Source organism: Calliphora vicina, chromosome 5, assembly GCF_958450345.1.
Source record: "Calliphora vicina chromosome 5, idCalVici1.1, whole genome shotgun sequence".
In the NCBI taxonomy this organism is placed as follows: Eukaryota; Metazoa; Arthropoda; class Insecta; order Diptera; family Calliphoridae; genus Calliphora; species Calliphora vicina.
In genome coordinates, this window is record NC_088784.1 from 65165803 (window position 1) to 65187442 (window position 21640).

Here is a 21640-nt window from a genome sequence, read left to right on the forward strand (position 1 = left end):
ACTGTTTCATTACAGTGTCACCAATTTTAAAACAATCGGCGAAATAATGAGTTAAGAAGAATATTTGCGTATTTTAAAGACTCATCATCCCGATTTTGTAGATAAGAGCGGCAAACCTGACGAAGAAGTTATTTTTCAGCAGACCGGCTTAAAGCACTCATAAAAGAACCATAAAAAATGGTTTAGCGAGCAAAATTTCACGACCTCAACACGTATCCTGGGGAAGAAGTAATTTCACTGCGATATGGCGATATGGTGTTCTGAGCATAATTTCTTTTAAATTATTAGTTGTTTATCACCTGGGCTATATTTTACTAGAAAATAATAAGACTGGTTAAAATATTATTCTTGAAATTGATCGATATTTATAATACCTTTTCAAATCGATAGTGGTAAAATCGTTCGATTTTCATCACATGCTTGATAATTACCGATAAGATTTTTTCACTGACGGACAGATTTTCGCAATTAGATTTATGATTTAATTATAGATGGTAACTTTAATTTTATTTTAGGAATAAAATTGTATTTATTTTTAATTTTCTACTTAAAAATAAATTCTGGTTGTATTAAAAGAAATTTTTAAATTGAATAATTAATAACTCTTAATGATCCATTAAGAATTTTTGGCACTTTGACAGAATTTGTCTGTTTTTATTTCACAAAATGGCAAAAAAAAAATTAATTATTTTAATATAAAATGTTTATGCATCTCACAAAGAAATGTAAAAGAAGCAATTACCTTGAATTACAGGTGTGTCTTAAGAATCACATAAATATAATTTGTTATTCGTAAGATGTGCATATGTATCTTTTAATTTTAACACACACATTCGCATGGAGGCAAGCTCTTAGTCACTATAAATAAAAATTTTTAAAAAAAAACTCTTTAGGAAACATAATTTTCTACGAAATACTTTTTGATTTATTTCTATTAAAATAATTTACAAATTTTATCGCTTATTAATCGGAATTGGTAATTATTGGTTCAATAAATCTATTATCACTACAGCAAATGATTTTCTTTAAATTTCTTTTAAAGCAGAGATTTTAGTATTTAAACCTGCAATAGTACATTTTAAATCTTCAATAGTTTGTCGTAGTTTATTTGCCGTTTCCACCGTTTCATCATAGTCCTTCATTAGCACCGGTTTATCCAGTAGGCCACTTTGGAAGCTCGCATTACGTATATCAGACCTTAATTGCTGGCGTTTTACTTTAAGTTGAAACACAAATTTTCGAAACTGTTTCTTTTCCTCTTTTACTTCTTCTAAATATTCTTTTTGTACGGTTACAATCTGTCGCAACATTTTTTGTTTCTCTTGCAAATGGGCCATGTTGTGCAAATCGAAATTGAAATGATCGTGGAGCTTTTTGAGAGCAGAATTACGTTCTGAAAGAAAGGAACATATATTTAAAATTAATGGTAAAAAATTTGGTTGGAAATTAACAGAATTTTATGTCAGAATCATTATTGTCTGATAAGTTAATATCTGATATTGCACAGAAGTCCTTAAAAGTTTTAAGTTAAAAGTACTTGTGCTTGGGTTTGGGTTTTGAGAATATTGATCAGTAGATAGACAATAGATAGATGGCGTATCTTTTGAACGCCGTTTTTTTTAATAACTTATATGTCATTTTAAAGCGTACATAGTACATTTGACACGGAAGAAGAAGAAGATCGCCCAGGCCAGCCAAAAAAGTATGAAGACCAAGAATTGGTGGCATTAGTCCATGAAGATTTTTGTCAAACTAAACAAAAGCTTGCAATTTCAAAACGCAAGCCGGAAGTTTCATCAAAAAGCTGAGAAATTGAGTACCATACGAATTGAAGCTGAGAGACCTTGAAACACGATTTTGTATTTCTGAAATGCTGCTTGGACGGTATAAATGAAAATCATTTTTGAAATTAATCATTACTTGTGATGAAAATTGTATCCATTATGATAACCCGAAGATATATAACCCGTCTACTATTTGTTTCGATCTATGCAGAACGCTCTCTCTGGGATGCTCTTCACTTTGGGACAGAGTATCCGGTATTGGCTGGATTCGTTCTTGGCCTCAAAATATGAGCACTTTTTTGGCTCAGAATCGATATGTTGTCAGAAATGTTCAAAATAAAATCTATAAATTTGGAAAAATCTCGCATTTTTAATTAATGTAATCCGAGGGTTCTGCATCGAGTTTAATGACAAGTAATTGTCCAATTAATGAATCCTTTAGACAAAGTGAAGTAGGGTTGACTGTGCAGTTCAATATGGGAAGGCTGGACATGTGGGGGTTGTAGACATTAAGAATATACCGACATCTGTTGTTCCTGAACTACTCTAGATTTTCGCTTCAGGTTCTACTCTTTGCTTTCTATGATTTCCAATCCTATGGATTCTGCTCATACATATTTACGTTCTCCTCGCATACAGAAATATCTTTCTTGACGGCCATCAAGAGGGAAGCCAACTGTATGATATTGTAGCTAGGATGATTTTTCGATGATATTTCACGATAAACGATGATATTTCAGTTCCGCCAGAAGATGATATAATGTAATTTACATCCAGTCCGTGATAGAACATAAGATAGCATTTGGAAGCTTTTAATATTTCTCCACTGGTAATAATTTAAGAAGGTGGCCACGCAGTAGCAGTGTAATTAACTGGCGGTTCAAATGTCTTGGAATGTTCCAAAATATGTTTTTATCTATCAGCCGATTAGCGCTTTAAGAAATTTGTTCCAACTTCGTATTTTGCGTTTGATTGCGGTGGCATGAGCGATAAAAAGACCCCAAACTGTTTGGGTGGTTCACAATAGGTATCTGGACACCATCACGTTCTCGCCATAAGAGTACAGTTGTATTCATACTAGATCTCCACTTCTGCGGTGATGGACGTTTAGAGAGATAGTTTCAAGAATGAATGACGCCACTCAAACAATAACGATCCATCTCTTCATAAAGCCTCTGCCGGATAAGCCCGGTGATATCAGATTTGAGTATCGCGATGACACATTTCCAGGTATTTGGTTCCACTGACAGGTAAAAACTGTTGTCAGTTGAACATATTCCCGAGCGCCAAAGTGTTAGAACTTTAGCATCGATATACCATCGGCGCCAATAGCCTTGGATAATTTGGCTGTGAGTTGATGGTGTCTACAGCTGCAGTCGGAGTGCAAACCTGTGGTGTTTACGAGTTGTATTTCGAAAAAACCTTAGTTTCGCAGTGTATGTCTCAAAATGGTCTGTCTTAAGCCGGGAAAAATGCACAAACTTGATCGTAACCCTATCACCCTTCTTTCTTAAGTTGGAAAAATATCAAACTTTTGACCACAACTTCCCAACTTCTGAACTCAAGTTGCAGTTTTTAAATAACCTAACTATTGTTTCGACTTGTCTTTCTTTACAAACTGGCAGAAGTTGCGATTCAGTTGATTTGGCCACGGCTGGTGATTAGGATCTTGATTCGAATTATCTTACCAATTGAGTGGTATATGCGAAAGTGATTTATGACACTGATCTGTTGTCGCTCCACAATAGAGTCTACACCACCTTAGTGGGGTGGGTATTATGCGGTTGTGCAGATGTTTGTAACGCCCAAAAATATTAGTCTAACACACACTTTAAAGTATACCGATCGACTTAGAATCACTTTCTGAGTCGATTAAACGATGTCCGTCTGTCCGTCCGTCTGGTCGGCTGGCTGGATGGCTGTCCATGTAAACCTTGTGCGCAGAGTACAGGTCGCAATTTTGAAGATATTTCGATGACATTTGGTACATATTATTTTTTCGGCTCAAGGACCAAGCCTATTGAGACTGGCTGAAATCGGTTCATTATTTCACCTAGCCCCATACAAATGTCCCTCCGAAATTGGACTTTATCGGTCATAAATGTTTAATTTATATATGTATATCCACAAATTCCGCTCCAAATAAGTTTTATATGTACACAATTCATGTCACCAGATTTTGTTACGATCGGTCCATAAGTAGTCATAGCTCCCATATAGAACCGCTTCCGAAAATCACTTTAACGTGCATAAATCGCTTAAAAATGTTGGTATACACACAAAATTCAACATAGTTAACTTTAATATAGACATAAATCACACGACCTAATTTCATGGTGATCGGTCCATAATTGGTCATAGCCCACATATAAGGCCCACTTCCGAAAATCACTCAAAAATATAAATTATTGAAATTTTAAAAGAAAAATGTTTTTGCTCTTTTACTTAGTGTAGGGTATTATAGTATGGTCTGTCAAGCCCGACCATACTTCCTTACTTGTTTTAGAGTGTATATATTTAATATATCACTATACTTCCGATAGGGCGCGTTCTGGTATGATCCCATACAAGCTGCGTCATATAATTTTTGTTTGACAGCCATTCTTAGTAGACAACTTTGTGACTTCTGAAGGATTTTTTTTGCCTAATACGACAAGAACTCTCCACCATTAATTTCAATGGTAAACAAGTAAGAAAGTATAGTCGGGAAAGACCGACCATATTACCCTACACCGAGTATATGATTAAAAATAGTATTCTTTTGATATGAAATTGAATCTTATTTGAATACCAACATTTTTAAGATATCTATGCTCGACAAAGTCATTTTCAGAAGTGGGCTGAAAATGACTTGGGAGCTATGACTAATTATAATTTTGAGGAATGATTTGCGTATATTGTTTTGAAATTTATTTGGATACTAACATATCTCAGAGATTTAAGCACATTATTGTTGACCGATCGGTACTAAATTTGGTAGTACGGGTTCAGCTTATATAAAAATTATTTGTGCTGAATTTGGTTTGAATATGTTTATAATTAAGATATTTATGAGTGCTTAACTATATTCAGATAGAGTAGTTCTATGGGGGCTAGGATAAACAATGGACCGGTTCTAACCAAATTCAATAAGGTTAGTTCAATATAAAAGTTTGTGTCAAATTTTGTCGAATTATTTTTAAAATTGCGACCTGCAGTTTGGATACAATCTGCATAATCGACTCAGAAAGTGATTCAGAGCAGATTGATATACTTTAAGGTGGCTATAATGACTATAGTTTTGCACATTACAGCACCAATCCAATATACCCTCTCCACTATATTGGTGTAGGTTATAAAAAGTTGTTTACTCAATTTGGTTGTGGCCGAAAAGCACGGAAGATGCCGAACTTTCAGTGGTCTCTACACCCGAAACAATTTAAAAAAAAAATCACGATATGGTGTTGGCCGATCGGAGATTAAATGTGCGGGAGATTTTGAAAACCACACGCATCTCACAAGACTAAGTGGTTTCAATTTTGAATGATCACTTGGGTACGGGAAAGCTTTTTGCAAGATGAGTGCCGCAATCATGTGACAACTTTGTGTATGGAGTTGTTCAACCAAAATATGGACGAGTTTTGGCTCCGCTCCTTAACCTTGATGATCTCGACAATACTTGTTTTTGGGAAGGGATACACAAATTGGAGAAACGTTAAAAAAAAATTATTTTTTATCCAAAAATCTGTGTTACATTCATAATCTCATAATAATTATGTTTTTACAAGGTGATGCAATTTCATTCTAAATTATTAACTCTTTTTCCTAATATTGCATTAAAATATACCAAATATGTTCAGATCAGTATATATATAACAATAAAAGATGCTTGGTTTAAAATAAATTTCGAAAAAAAATTATCAATGTGAATTATTTTTGAAAACTGATCTTAAGACCATTTACCTTCAAGTTTTTTACTTAACACATTCGTTTCCGTTTCCATGGTTTCATATTGCGTTAAATTAAGGCCATTGCCTAAATCTTCTAAATTTGTCCTTTGCTTTAAAGAGAAATCAAATAGTTTTAACTTGTATTTATAAACCATAGTATATGTATTGTAAAATCTACCTTTTGCAGCGCAGACACTTGATGTTGTTTTAGTAAAAGTTGAAAACGAACTTTCGAAATTTCCTTCCTGATCGCAGCCATTTTAGACAAAGTATTAATCACAAATGTCTGCAATTTATCATAATTTTCAAGCTGAAATGTTGTCTTAACCAGCTGTTCGAGCTGATAAACTTTTTCATTAGATTGTTGTTCGGCTTCTTTGAATTGATCTCTTGCTTCAAGAACCTGATTTGAGCATAGACTTTTCATTTTCTCTTTTCTAATTAACCATTTGTCTAAATTATCAAGAGCATTATAGTAATTTAAACTATCACTTTTTAAAGTCTTGGGATCGTCAGGTGAAATTACCCGAAGACAGGATTTACGTTTGAAATATTCGACACATTTACGATTGAGAAATTGGGTTCCTCGTCTTTCCATCTCCAGCAAATCATATGTTGCTTTAAGTTCGTTTATTAGTTTTCTTTTATCTAAAGATTTCCGTAATATCATGTCAGCATTTATGTAGTCGGATTTGGCTACACAGTGATCGATTAATTTATTCAGAAATTCCAAAGTGTGTTGCTGTATTTGACGCTGATGTTCTTCACTTATTAAAGCAATCTTAGCTGCATTATATTCATCTGAGACCACTGCTTCTATTTCCTTTTCTTTTTCCAGAAATTGTTGGAAAATTTCATCAGCATCTTTGACAGGGTCATTAACATCCTCTAAAATATCAGCTGTATCAACAATATCTTTTTCAAACTCATCTTCATAAGAAGTATCACTTTTGAATCCTTGTTCTTCTTTATCCTCTTTGTCGTTTTCTAGTGATTTACTCTCATCTGTGCTGGAATAATCATTATCCTTTTTGGATATTGTGCTTAACGTTGAAGATGAAGACTTTACACCAGTTAAAGGATTGACAAATTTGCCTACATCTGTGGAAGCATTTGAATCGATTTCTATAGCTATTGGCAGTTTAACTACCAAATCATCAGTCATTGCTAGCGAAATTTCATCCAGCTGTGGTACATCTTCGAACATACCTAATACGTCTAATTCATTTTCCAACTTATTTTGTTTAGTATAATACGATTCTTCCTCAATCAATGATTCGTCATCAGAAATTATTCCAAATTCTAAAAATTTCTCTGGCTTTTCTATAATATCCACAAGATCTTTTTGCTCCTCTTCTGATTCTGGACTGTCCTCTGATACTGAAGATGATCCACTAGATTCAATTTCAGCTATAGCGTTTTGCAAATCATCGTCGTTTGCAAATTTATCTAATAATCGGTTAATTTTGGGCTCTATTTTGGATGTGTCAGTTGAATTAATGCCATTTACTAACGCCTCCGCTGATGCATTGGTTGTGTCATATGATTTTCTATGTAATTCTATGCCCTGTTTATTGGTTTCCAAAATCACTTTTTTGGTTCCCGATATTTTAATTGTTTTACTGGCTTTTCCTGTAACTCTTGTCGTTGAAGTTTTAGTTTTCTTTGGTTTGTTGAAACGATTTTTCAGGCTTTTTTCTATTGAAGTCATTTTGTATAATTTTGATCTAAATGTGATTTAATCAAAACTGCAGTTTATAAAAGGATGCAAAAACACAATTATAAAAGTTGTAAAAAACGTATAAAAAATATAAAAATTGTATAAAATATTAAAATATTTCTATTGCTTTCATTAGAAGTTTTGTGAAAATACTAAAGGAAAAAATTAATAGACGTTGCACAGTGGGGTAAATAAAGAAAAAGTGGACATAAAATCTCTTATTGTATCCCATATTCGATTTGTTTAAATTATCATCATATGGGAGGTGCCACGCCCTCTGTGGCTACAACTCCCATTTTTTCCTCTAATATTTATACAAACGGCGATAATGCTCATGCAAAATTTGAGTACCATAGCTATTATAGTTTCCAAAATATTTTTGATATTTAAAATTAACTTTATATGGGAGGTACCACGCCCACTTGAAAACTCAAAACAATAGAAAACAAGTAAGAAAGTATATATATAATACCCTACACTAAGTGTTTTAACGGGTTAGAGGGGATAAGTAGTTAGGGTACTTATGCGGGAATTAGGGAAAGGATAAATACGAAAACCATGTATTTTCGGGTATCGTTATAAAATATATGTATGTATATTTATTGAACTCAATTGGGTAAATAAGAGTTTTTATTGTACACAAATTTATTATATGTGTAAGTTTTATTAGGGTAAATATTATATTCTGTGATAAATTAATTTAAGTTTTTTTAATTAGTACGTAAGTTTTAACATTAGTTATTTATCACAATTAGATTTAGTTTTTAGGATTTAGTTTACTTTTAGGGTTTCACTTTAGGTATTTGAGTATGTGTGTTTATTAAGCTTAGTTTTATACTTTCGGCAAAGAGATAATAAGCGTACTTGTTCGTCTCAAGACAGTTTAATAAGAAAGTTGATAAGAAGGGGGCTGCAGTTGACATTTGTTTACAAACACTGAAGTTGATTGCAGTTGAGATGAGGGTCATGATTGTCATCAGGGATGGGTATATTCTATTGTTCACTGATGTGAACACTAAGTAAATGACCAAAATCATTTTTCTTTTAAAATTTTAATAATTTATTTTCGTGAATGAGTTTTGGAAGAGTGCTATGGAGCTATGACTAATTATGGACCGATCGCCATGAAAATATATCATGTTATTTATGTCTATATGAAAGTTATTTGTTATAGTTAGATAACAAATAACTTTCTTTCGTTATAGATAATTTTTAAGATATTGTGGGCCTTTATGTGAGCTATGACTAATTTTGGACCGATCGCCATGAAATTTAGCTTTGTTATTTATGTCTATATAGAAGTTATTTGTGTTGAATTTTATGTGTATACCAAAATTTTTAAGAGATTTATGCTTTCGGAAATGGGCCTTATATGGGAGCTATGACTAATTATGGACCGATCGCCATAAAATTTGGTTGATTTATTTATGTCTATATTAAAGCTATTTATGTTGAATTTTATGTGTATACGACAATTTTTAGGAGATTTATGCACGTTAAAGTGATTTTCGGAAGCGGGTCTCATATGGGAGCTATGACTAATTATGGACCGATCATAAATAAATTTGGTTATATGAATTTCATATATATAAAACTTATTTGGAGCAAAAATTGTGATAATGGTCCGATTTCTGCCAGTTTCAATAGGCTCCGTCCTTGGGCCGAAAAAATTATATGTACCAAATTTTATCGAAATATCTTCAAAATTGCGACATGTACTCTGCGCACAAGGTTTACATGGACAGCCAGCCAGCCGACCAGCCAGACGGACGGACATCGTTTAATCGGCTCAGACAGTGATTCTGAGTCGATCAGTATACTTTAAGGTGGGTATTAGACTAATCCCCACTATGGTGGTGTAGGATGTAAACATAGGGTAAAAATGTCAAGCAAATCTTGTCAGACGTTTAACCGCCTATAGACTTCAAACACACGAATATACATATAAACACATATCCACTATTATATAGTATGTACATATGTATATGAGGCATTTCATGTCAAGTGAACCAACTTTTGAAATCTATGTCTTCCCATCGGGATGAAATTTGCACCAAGGTTAGTTCTAATTTCAAAAATTGTATTTCTTGAGTTACAAAATATTTATTTTGATAGATATACCACTCGCATCCCACTAAGCGACCAAAAGGGTCTTCAAGCTAAATATCTCAGCTTTTGTTTGAGCTAAAAAAAAATAAAAAAGGGTCCATTTTGAAAAAAATGTCAACAAAGTTTTTCATATTGCAAAAAAGTCAAAAATTGTATGTTTTGAGTTACAATATATTTATTTTGATAGATATACCACTCTCATCCCACTAAGCGACCATATAGGTCTTCAAGGAAAATATCTAAGCTTTATTTTAAGAAAAAAAAATTTAAAAAAAAATATTCAAAAAAGTTTCTGATTTTGGAAAAAAATATTAAAATTTTTTTTTTTAAATATTAAACTACACAGAAAAAATTATATTTCAATTCAAACATTTATCCCATATTGAACTGGTTTCAATTATTTCATAATTAAATCAAGTATTCCTTTGCTCAAAAACAAAATTTCTTGATATTTTCTATTGAATTTTGAGTTTTGAATTTGATTATTTAGACAATTGAATATACAATTTTCGTTATTGGTTTAATTTCAAATACAAAAATTATTGAATAGATAATTTTCGTAATTGAAACACAAAAAATAACAAAAATGTGTTTTCAATTACGAAAATTATCTATTCAATAATTTTTGTATTTGAAATTAAATTTTTTATTTATTTTTATGATTTTCAGCTACAAAATGAGAAAATATGCGCGAAATTGATTAAATTTGTTTAAGGCCATGATATGCTTATTGTTTATGGATATTTTATTGTATTAAATGATATTTTTAAGTTTCAGATATTGTTGATTCATCTTAAAATATTGGCCAATATATGGCTTTTATGCAAAAAGTTATAAATTAATTCATTAGATAATGCAATTATAATGCAATTTATTATAAAATATTATTAAATTTATGCAAAAAAATCTTAAATTTCCGTCATGAACAATTTTATAATATTTATGAACATGTTCTTATTCTGAATGAAAAAGTTTGGAAAAAAAAGGCATGTTCGATTAATAATATTTATTACAAAATTCATTCCAATTATGAATTACTTTTTTCTGTGTATTTGGGACAAATTTAGCTAAGAACAATAGGTAATAAGTGACATGGATAAGAAAAAACACCTGCTTGACCAAAATGTCAAGTTTTGACCCCCTCTATCTCAGAGAGATCTCGACCGATCTTGTTGAAAAATTGTGTCTGAACCAATAGAACTTTGGTGCAAATTTCATCCCGATCGGAAGACATAGATTTCATAAGTTTTTTCATTTGACATGAAACGCCCATATATATATAACCACTCTTGCATGGCCACAGAGCATATTGTCTTAATTATCTTGCAAAGGAAATTTATAGCCCGGACCTCGGTGTAGTCAGCAGAATAAAAATTCTAAAAAATACTATTTTTGGAATTTTTTAAAAGTTTTTTTGGAATTGTGGGATTCTCAATAATAATTCACAAATATCTTTCCAACTTTTGCATTCTGATACAAATTTTCTATATAAAGCCTAGTACTCGGTTCATATTTGTGAAAAATTATGGTTTTTTCATGTGAAAAATTTTACATGCTGTTTGACAGCTAGCTGTTGGTTTTAATTTCGTGAGAAAGAAGTGCTGCGTATGTTATTTCGTGTGGAAAAATAAGGTTGCCAGATGTATTTCACATGTTTTCCACAATAAAAATAGAGTACTGCTTTTTCGAAATTATTTCGCATATATTTCATTCCAAATATTCTATATGTAGTTTGACAGCATTTCGCACGAAATTTTGAAACTAATAAAAACTTTTATTGCATTTTGTATATTAAAATTTTCTAAAAAAAACAGCTAATCTTTTTTATTTCTATATTTCTGTTAAGACATAACATCGCTTTGCCGAAATGTACTTCGAAAAAAATATTGAAATTTTAAAAGAAAACTGTTTTTACTCATATACTCTGGGTAGGGTATTATTTGGTCGGGCATGACCTATTATACTTTCTTAATTGTTTGTTATTGTATTTGCAATGATACAAAACTGTTCGCACTTAATCCGCTATTATAATTGCGTATGAGCAATATGTGTTATTTATATCAATTATACTTTGATTATTTTACTCAAGCGGTATTTCTTATATGGAAAATAAATAGATTTTATATGAATATTGATATTTATTTACTCACTCTATAACCACTTTAAAATATAAATAATACATTGTTGGTTATATGGTATGGTCTATAAGTCATTTGTAAGTGAAAATTTAACCGATGCTAAACTCATAAATATTAATTTTTGTCTGACTATGTAAGGTTTATCCAAATAGCGTTTTTAGTCCAATTTAATTATTCTTTGCCTAGAATTACATTTATTCCGACAACCGTAAAACCGCAGGTATAACTAAATTGCCAAAAGGTATTGACATTTCCTTTAGACTTTTATTATAATATACAAGAGTGTTGAAAACACAAGTCGTTAGAATAAATTAATAAAAACAAAAACTATTCTCGTGTGTGTAATTTTAAACAACAATATTGTTTGAGTTTTTTTTGCGAGATTATGCACTGTGATTCCGATTATTTACACTAATCCTTAAAGTATGCAATGTTTTTCATTTAAATATTCTAAATAATACACAGTGCCAAATCATCCACTTTAAATCTATTATTTATAATGTATTTAAAATGTTGACTTTTAAAGCTAAAAATTGAATATGTATTGAAACAATATTAAAATTCAAAAGTGTTTTTTTCATATTATGTATTTTGTTCTATTTTTATTGTGAATGACTAGACAATATTTGTGCAAAAGCATACTTTGCATAATAAATCATAGAGTTAAGGTAGATAGATAGATAAAAACAAAATAAAATGTTTTAACAAATACCTATCACAGATAGCGTAGAGAAATATATAGAGAGCAGAAACTCGAACAATTTCGAAAATTAATTTTTTTTAAATTAATTTCCACCACTTTGATTCTTGACAGCATAATTTTGTTTGTTCTCCTCTATGTATGAAAGCAAATACAGTGGAATCTTGAAAAATTCACACATACGAATTTTTTGTATTCATACATATGTAACATATGGTTTTGACAACAGAGTTTCCTCTCTATATCTAACTCTAAGGTTAAACGTATATGTATACGAACTTCGTATATATATTTATGCCTTTAAATAGAATTCAATTTGCTTTAAATATTTTTATCGTGGATTCTAATAAATCCATGGAAATTATTTTGAAATGCAAGCAAATTATTAAACCATAAACAACATTATAACTGCAATGCGACAAAGAAAATTTTAATAAATTCTTGGAAATAATCAACGTATTTATTATTCTATTGTAATTTTGTTGTAAATATATTTATGCATTTATAGAGACTTACGAAAAAAATATAATTCCCATAAATAAAATAAATTTATTGAAATAAATATATACAAGTTTACAAATGTATATTGATTATTAGATATTTTATTTATTATTTATTTTATATTTATGATTGCTAATAAACTTATTGTTATTTATTTTAAAAAGATATTTAAAAATTAATTTTAATGAATTTTAATTCTAATTTATAGAGCAGATTTACAAAGTTTTAAAATTGTTATTAATAACTGTTAATTTTTCCCAGAAGATGGTACACAATGGATTTGTGTGACATTGGAAATAAATAACAAATTAAAAACTTTGTCTTTTCGATGTCAATAAATTAGAATTAATATTAACAAAGAAAAAGTTGAATAAATTAATCTGAAAAATTATTTTAATGTTTAAATGCGAATATATTGTTTACAATTAGAAATAATTTATTGGAGTAATAACATGAAATTGTCATCCATTCAATTCTATGAAATGAAGCTCACTCTGCGACGTACGATACAATCCTGTCCGTATTATAGCTTACTACTAAAATTTCTTTAGGTGTATAGTGTTTTTTAAATGCACAATAATATGCTTCAAAATGAACTAATAGTCGTACATACACATTAATACTTGCATTTCATGTCAAGTGAGCCAACTTTTGAAATCGATGTCTTCCGATCGGAACGAAATTTCTAGTGGAAGTAATTCAGACACAATTTTTCAACAAGATCGGTCGAGAACTCTCTGAGTTAGAGGGGGTCAAAATTTGACATTTTGGCAAAGAAGGGTTTTTTCTTATCCATGTAACTTATTACCTATTGTTCTTAGCTAAATGTGTGCCAAATGGTTTAGATAGCTCTTTCTTCAATCTTTCGAAAAATATATTTTAATTTTTTTTTTCCGAAATCAAAAACTTTTTTGACTTTTTTTTCAAAATAGCCCCTTTTTTCTTCAAATAAAGCTTAGATATTTTCCTTGAACACCTATTTGGTCGTTTAGTGGGTTGCGAGTGGGATCTCTATCAAAATAAATATTTTGTAATTGCTTGTACCACTGCCGTCATGACTTTGGCATCCATTTTAATACCATTCATGATAAAATTATCAATAACAATGCGAACAACATTATTTTGTTCAATGTCAGTTAACATATTATTTTTTTCATAATTTTTCAGAATGTCTATTCCTGTAATTGTTTTACTTAGAATTTTTTTTATGTCATAATTATGAGAGTAAGATGGATTAATACCAATTGTTCACTTCGTTTGAATTTTGATTTGAATTAGTGATTATTATGTCCGATCCGCAGCAAGATAGTAATGGAAGCTGTCCATGTTGATAAATATAAAACATAAAATAATTATAATAATTGTTCATAATTGTACAACAGTATGTATTAGCATTTATTGTCTATTCTTATAATAGCATGGTAACACTATTTTGCAGCTTACAGCACGGTAGCACTATTTTTATGTTTACATTTTTCTTTATTCGTAATGTTGATTATTAAATAATATGTGCATGCAAAAGGGGGAATCCCAAAAAGATAAAAAGCCTGTTGTCTTGAATGTAGTAAATACATACAAACATTTTAAGATTCTTATGGTATGTACATTTGAATTACAGTGCAATAATATTAATGAAAATTTTGTCTATTTTGTCTTATTTTCATATGTATGTTTTATGTTTTGGAAATATGTAAAAGTGTTTAAAGATTTTTAATATACATAGTTTATGTATAGTAACTTTTGTTACAAGCGTGCAAAAAGTTCATAAGAATGTACAAGTAAATGAACAAATTAACCTTACGTACCTTATTTTGATTCCGGCACTTTTGCAATTCATGTCGAAAAAGGACTTTTTCTCCGATAAACCCCCTTCCTAATTTTGAAAATACTTCGTCGATGTCTTTTGAATGCATTATTTTCAAAATATCGACTTTGTTGAAGCCGCATTCTATGAATGTAGAAATTGTTTCCAATGAAATATTCATTGTTGAAAGCAATGCAACCACTTCATTGGATAAATCCACCGTACAAATTGTTTCCTGAAAAATATCTTCCGACATTGTTTATTTGAAACACTTTAATTTTTATTTTAATTATTTTAAAACTAAAAAGCACAATTTTCACTTGTTTCACACTGACGAACTGCTCCATACTGATCGCAATGATAATAAAGTACAAATCATTAGAGTTGTGCCGCTCTGAACTAAAACGCTCCTTTTTAGTGATTCAGTTATAAGGTTATACTACGTCTACAATTCAATTACAAAAACAACATTGACAGATTGTTTTAGTGTACCACAAAATAAGATATTACCTGTTGTTTTTTGTAATTGTTTTGTAGTCGTAGTATAACCTTTTAACTGAATCACTAAAAAGAGCGTTTTAGTTCATTTTAGAGAGCGGCACAACTCTACCAATCATGCCAAATGCACATTTTTTTACGACAACAGTAATATTATTTGATTCAAAAAATAAATATTTTATGACAACAAAAATTTTTATTTCCTGCAAATGCAAATCATTTACGTTAACAGCAATTTTCAATGTGCCGTTATTTCAGAGGAAAACCTTTAACGACAAATGTTATTCTATTTGCAACAAATAATTTTGCTGTTAAAAAACTTCAAATACTTTCATGTTGTTGCGGTAAAAAAAATATGGTTGGAAAATTTCTTGCGACAAAAGGTTTTCATTTTCTCCAACAAGTTTTTATTCACCTCAATAGCAAAATCATCAAATGCTAAAATTATTTGCCGTCACAATATTTTTTTTTTTGTGTGTGGCAAATAAAAAAAGAATTGTTTAAAAATAAAAATAAGATGTATAAAGAATTTATACTTTTTTAAAAAAATAACTTTATATCAAATATTTCAAATGGAAAAAATTTTAAAATGTTTGAAACCGAGGGGACCAGGTCCCCTCTTCTAAAATCGCAGTCTATATCAAAATACAGTAACCCATTTTAGATGGCCAAACATATTCTTAATTATTTTGTAAAGGGTTCCGATAACCCCGACACTGGTATGGGCATTATAGATAAAAAACTAAAAAAATCTAATTTTTCGAATTTTTCAAATCTTTTTTAAGAATTGCAGGATTCACGATAACAAATTTAAAAATTGGTTTTTATTTTTCCATTTTCAAAAAATCAATATAACTGTAAAATTTCATTAAAAAATATTAATAAATAAAAATTTAATTTCAATTTGAAAATTTTGTATTCCATGAATTTTTAATTGTCAAAAGTTATAAATATTTTTGAAAAATATAGAAATAGCTTGAAGGAAATTATTTTATATCGCATCATAACATTTTTAATACTATGTATAAATTTCAAAATAATCAAAAAAACCTTCTCCTGCTAAATTTGTGTTTTGTCGCTTACGATAATTTAGCGCTAAGGGCTCGATATGTATGTATATCGACAAAGTATTTTATTACATTTTAATTTCTCTAGATACCAATAAACATTTATAAATTATTTATAGAATAACGTTATTAGTTTAGACATAACTGTATTTTCTATTACTTTGATAATGGTATTTTATTAATTTTTTTATTTGTCCAAATTTTGTCTTGACAACGAACGTTATTCATTAATTGTTATGGTAATTATTTGTCAGATATACACAGGGTGGTATTACCCCCTGTGTTCATTTAAGGATTAAATTTCATTAAATTTTTTTCAAGCCAAACAAATATCACAAAATTTCTGATAGTGTAAACCAAAGTATACCGTATAAACATTATTTCTATTTCATTTCAAAATTAAAAAAAAATTCCATTAAATCTTTACTCCAAAAATGTTTCGCCAACCAACCGAAAACCCAGACAAAAATAACAAAGTAACCCGAAAACAGGAAGATATTACAATTGAATTAGAAAAGCAAACCCAAGAATTTAAAAGAAGACATTTGCAGCAACAAATTGACTTAAAAGACCTACAGGAATTTAAATTAAGAAACTTGTGGCCCATACACACAAATGATTTGCAAAATATTTCCATACAATCCGATATAACTGGAGAATCTTACGCCGAATCATCTAGCACCACATTGCAGAGGCTTCCCACCAACAAACACTATACGACTACGGCAATGAGACAATTGATGGAAAAGCGTCGCACACAATTGCTAAATTTACCCACACATTCGTCGGATTCCAGTTTTGAGGATGATCACATTAAGAGGACAAGGGATCGATCTTTAAGGCGTAAATCGAAATTGGAAAGAGAAATATTTTGGAGGAAATACAATGATTTTCTGGCAAGATCTATAGATTATATGGAGAGTAATAGAAGCAGCAGTAGTAGTGATTAAAATCTATACATTCAAAATGTTTTAAAAATATCTCACTAAATTCAGAATTTTCTAAAATTTGGACATAGTATTTGGGTTCCAGTTAACAAAAGTAAATAATTTCTACTCGTAAAAATTTACAAAGCTTTTTATTTTTCTTTAAATGAATAATAAAACTGATTACAAAAGTTTACAAAAAAATATTTGTCCATTGATTAAACATACAGTGCCAGACTTACCTACTACAATGTGCTGTAAAGTTAAAGCTTGGGAACGTTTCTATTTTCAACAGTACAATGACCCCAAACACACTGCCCATGACGTCCCAATATAAATAGTGCATCATGTTCCCCACATTCTCCCGACTCCTCCGCAATCACCTGACATGAATTCCATAGAACATTTGTGGGATAAATTGGCCGAACGTGTAGGAAAGCACCATATTATTAGTAAGACTCAAGTTAAAGAAGTCCTGTTACAAAAATGGCAAAATATTGGAGCTGACGTCACCAAAAATTGGTTGATTCAATGCCAAGACCATTAAAAGAAGTCATTAAAAAGATAGGCTACTCCACAAAATATTAAACTATTAAAAAAAACTATTTTCCTATTAAAAATTAGAAACTGTGTGAATATTTTTGTCCCCTTAGAATCGAACTTCGAAACATTAGTTAATTTTTTTTTCAGAAATGTGCAAACTTATGTTTAGTTTTTCCATATATTTCAATAAGATATACGTAAATAAATATTTTTTTGAAACCCGTACGAAAGTTGTGGCCTTCGTTTAAAAAATATGGAAGATTAAAGATAAATCTGTATGCTGTGTGAATATTTAAGTCCGGCACTGTATGTTTTTTAGATCGCTTAGGTAGCATAGGGTATAACTTGAGGCATAGGGTAACATAGAGACGAGACGTAAAAGACAAAAACCTAAGTCTGTTGTCAAAAACCTGTCTCTTGCAACAACAAAATACATGTTAGTCAATGTATTTTGTTGTTGTATCAAACATATGATTTGTTTTATTTCTGTTTGACAAAACGGAGTGTCTCGTCTCTATGTATAATTCTCTATGACTAGAGGCGTTTTCTCCAATAGGGTCAAATATTTGATAGTTTTTAAAAATTAAAAAATGGAAAATAATGCATAAGGACTGAGATCGAAAAAACCTTAACACATGTTTTTCCTTAAAACTTATTCCTTATTTTATTTGTATCATGTTACCTTTGAAAAATATGTCAGTTATTTTATTGAAATAGAATTTAAATGGCAAACGTTGGCCATTTAAGTATCATTTAAAAAAGCACTGAGAAACTCATTTTCGTATTTAAATAGAATTTAAATATAATTCATATTTAAATACGAAGTCAAAAATTGACCCTTAAAGTCAATTATGTTCATTTGTTGTTAATCTGATTAACAACAAATGAACAGTGTCTAGAAAAAAATTCGTACAAAAATTATTAAATCTTTTCAACAAAACCCAACTTGGTCAAACAAAAAGTTGGCCAAACAATAAAAGGTCAAAAGAGCTCCCAACACATCCGGTAGGAAAGCAGTCCGGTTAGCTCAGTTCTCGGACTATTTGGTATGAAAACTTAAAACCAAAAAGTTCTTGACAGGAACTCTGCTACAAATTTAGAGACCAAAGACAAAGCACGGAAATTGAAGTAAAATTTTATAAAAAAAACTACCTGTTGCATAATGGATGATGAAACGTATGTATGTTCTGAAAAATTGTTCACAGCTTCCTGGTCAATATTTGTATGTTGTTGATGCTCAAGGGAATGTTGTAGAAAAGATTAGGACCCAAAAGCAGAACATTTTCCCAAAAAGTTCTTGGTATGGCCAGCTATATGCAGTTGCGGCAAAAGAAGCCAAACATTTGTTACAAATGGCACTATAAATACCGAAATTGACATCAAGGAATGTATACAAAAGAGGATAAGACTAAGAGAATTGAAGAGCACAAAAAAGGTGTCCAAAAGTGTGGTAGATTTTAAACGGAGATGTGACAGAAAGCTCAATAAAAACCTTAATGGAATTGTAATTGTAATAATAATTTCAATTAAATAAGAATAAAAAATCAAAACTGTAAATTTACTGGTTTCATTTTTATTAACATTTATGTATGTTACGAGTTTTTGATCTAAGTCCTCATAAAGTTATACGTTTGTGAATTCCTTTGATAGATTGATTAAATCGTGAAAATTTAAGTGACCTTAAGATGATCTAATAAAATTATGAATTGTAAATTTGTTCAGACTTACAAAGAAAAATTATAGCATTTGCTACTCATAATACCACATTAGTTGTCTAGGACAATCAATTATCTTCCAAAATTAATTTATTTCAGCTGCATATGTCTGCAGTTTTCCAAAAGAAAAACTGTTTACTAAGGTGCCAAAATTCGAATTGTTCACTACATAGCGAGCATAGATGGGCACTTAACAGTGAATAAGTACTTTTTCAGTACTTATTCACTGTTAAGTGCGAATGGTCTAGCATCATTGCAAATGCAAAATTTTACCGTAATCCAATAACAAAATACACACAAAAACATTTACAATTTTGCATTTGCAATGATGCAATACCATACGCACTTAATACTGAACTCCGCTACTATATTTTTAGTCAATATTACCTATAGAATTTTTTGTGTGTAGCAAATTTGGATAGGAAGTATTCATTAATTACAATCTCCAGCATATTTCAGCTATAAGCGTTCTTCAATGGGTGCGCATGTATGATGAAATTGTTCACCATGCTCATCAGATTATGTTGACAAATGTAAAAGCATTTATAGCGTGAGAAAATCAAAAGTAAAATTTGAATTTAATAAAATAAACCTATTTGTACATTGAAAAAACTAAAAAATCTTGTGTATTTTTCTTTATATTTGCACATACACAAGCACTAGGGTTCTATAAGTCGATTGTTCGATTGTTCGAACAATCGACTATTTCCTGAAAAAAGTCGAAATCGACTTTTTGGTTGGAAAAAAGTCGAACAATCGATTATGTTATCTCAAAAGTCGAATAGTCGATAAAAGTCAAAAATAGTCGATAAAAGTCGAATAGTCGATAAAAGTCGACTTTTTAGATTGTTAAATAAAAAAATTAATTGCAACATTATACTAAAACTATTGCAATTTGGTACACTTGCATTTTTTGTAGTATATGCTAATATAAATAATAAATAAATGTTTATAAATTAAAGCTTTTTTCTACACAACATTCTTCTAACTATTATCGCCTTGATAAATTTCATTTTTATTGCTAAACATTATAAAAGGCTCATCAAAAAATGTAGAAACTATGTATTTGTTACAAGAAATGGTAAAAAGTTGAAAAAAGTCGAAAATAGTCGGAAAGTCGAAAATAGTCTAAAAAAGTCGAAAATAGTCTAAAAAAGTCGAAAAGTCGATTTAACTAAAAAGTCGAAAGTTCGAAAAGTCGACTTTTATAAATTACCAAAAGTCGAAAGTTCGAAAAGTCGACTTTTTAAAAAACGAAAAAAGTCGAAAATTCGAAAAGTCGACTTTTTAAAAAACGGAAAAAGTCGAATGGTCGACTTTTTGTTTCAGCTATATAACCCTAACAAGCACTACATATAATATTTAATAAATTAGTCAAAACCGAAACCGATATAATTACAGATTTAAATAATTTTTTACAAGAGCATCATAATTACTTTAAATTAAATTCCTTTGCGTTAATTTTAAGTTAAATTCTATTCTAAAGCACAATCAATATTTGAATACATTTTTTTCAATAATATTGATTTTAAATTACATACATATTTACAAAAAATCGAAAAAGATTTGTTCAATTGTATTTTGTTGCATTAAAAATACTTGCAAACTCTGAAAACAAATTCCATATCAAATGAAATGTCAAAAATTTTCAAATAAAAATAAAAAAATAATCTGAGAGAACGAACAGAAAAATTATTAAAAATGAATATAAAATAGAATATATTGTACATTATTCAAACAAAAGGTGAGTATTATTTAGAAATATAATAAAATTAAGTCCAATTATATAATTTCAGCTACAAAACTAGAAACAATTGTCAAGTTCCCCCTGAACGGGTTAAGGTTGCATCCCAATGTAATAAGAGGATGTATGAATTAGGGTTCTATAGCTGAAACAAAAAGTCGAATTTTCGACCTTTCGATTTTTTCCGTTTTTTAAAAAGTCGACTTTTCTAATTTTCGACTTTTGGTAGTTTATGAAAAGTCGATTTTTTTCGACTTTTTTCGACTATTCTCGACTTTCCGACTATTTTCGACTTTTTTCAACTTTTTACCATTTCTTGTAAAAAATATATGGTTTCTACATTTATTGATGCGCCTTTTGTGATGTTTAGAAATAAAAATTAAATTTATCAAGGCGATAATAGTTAGAATAATGTTGTAAGAATTTTGTGTAGAAAAAAGCTTTATTTTATAAACATTTATT

The 21640-nt window shown here is 29.9% G+C and overlaps 1 protein-coding gene across 1 annotated transcript; it reads right to left on the reverse strand.

The window, feature by feature from the left end:
• Nucleotides 1-917: 917 nt before the first annotated feature.
• On the reverse strand, nt 918-7566 carry LOC135961930 (uncharacterized). Its single transcript, XM_065513579.1, has 3 exons — nt 5892-7566; nt 5727-5823; nt 918-1393 (listed from the first exon to the last, which is right to left on the reverse strand). Exons 1-3 carry the CDS (start codon nt 7422-7424, stop codon nt 1026-1028), a joined length of 1998 nt encoding a protein of 665 aa, XP_065369651.1. The 5' UTR covers nt 7425-7566; the 3' UTR covers nt 918-1025.
• Nucleotides 7567-21640: the final 14074 nt, after the last annotated feature.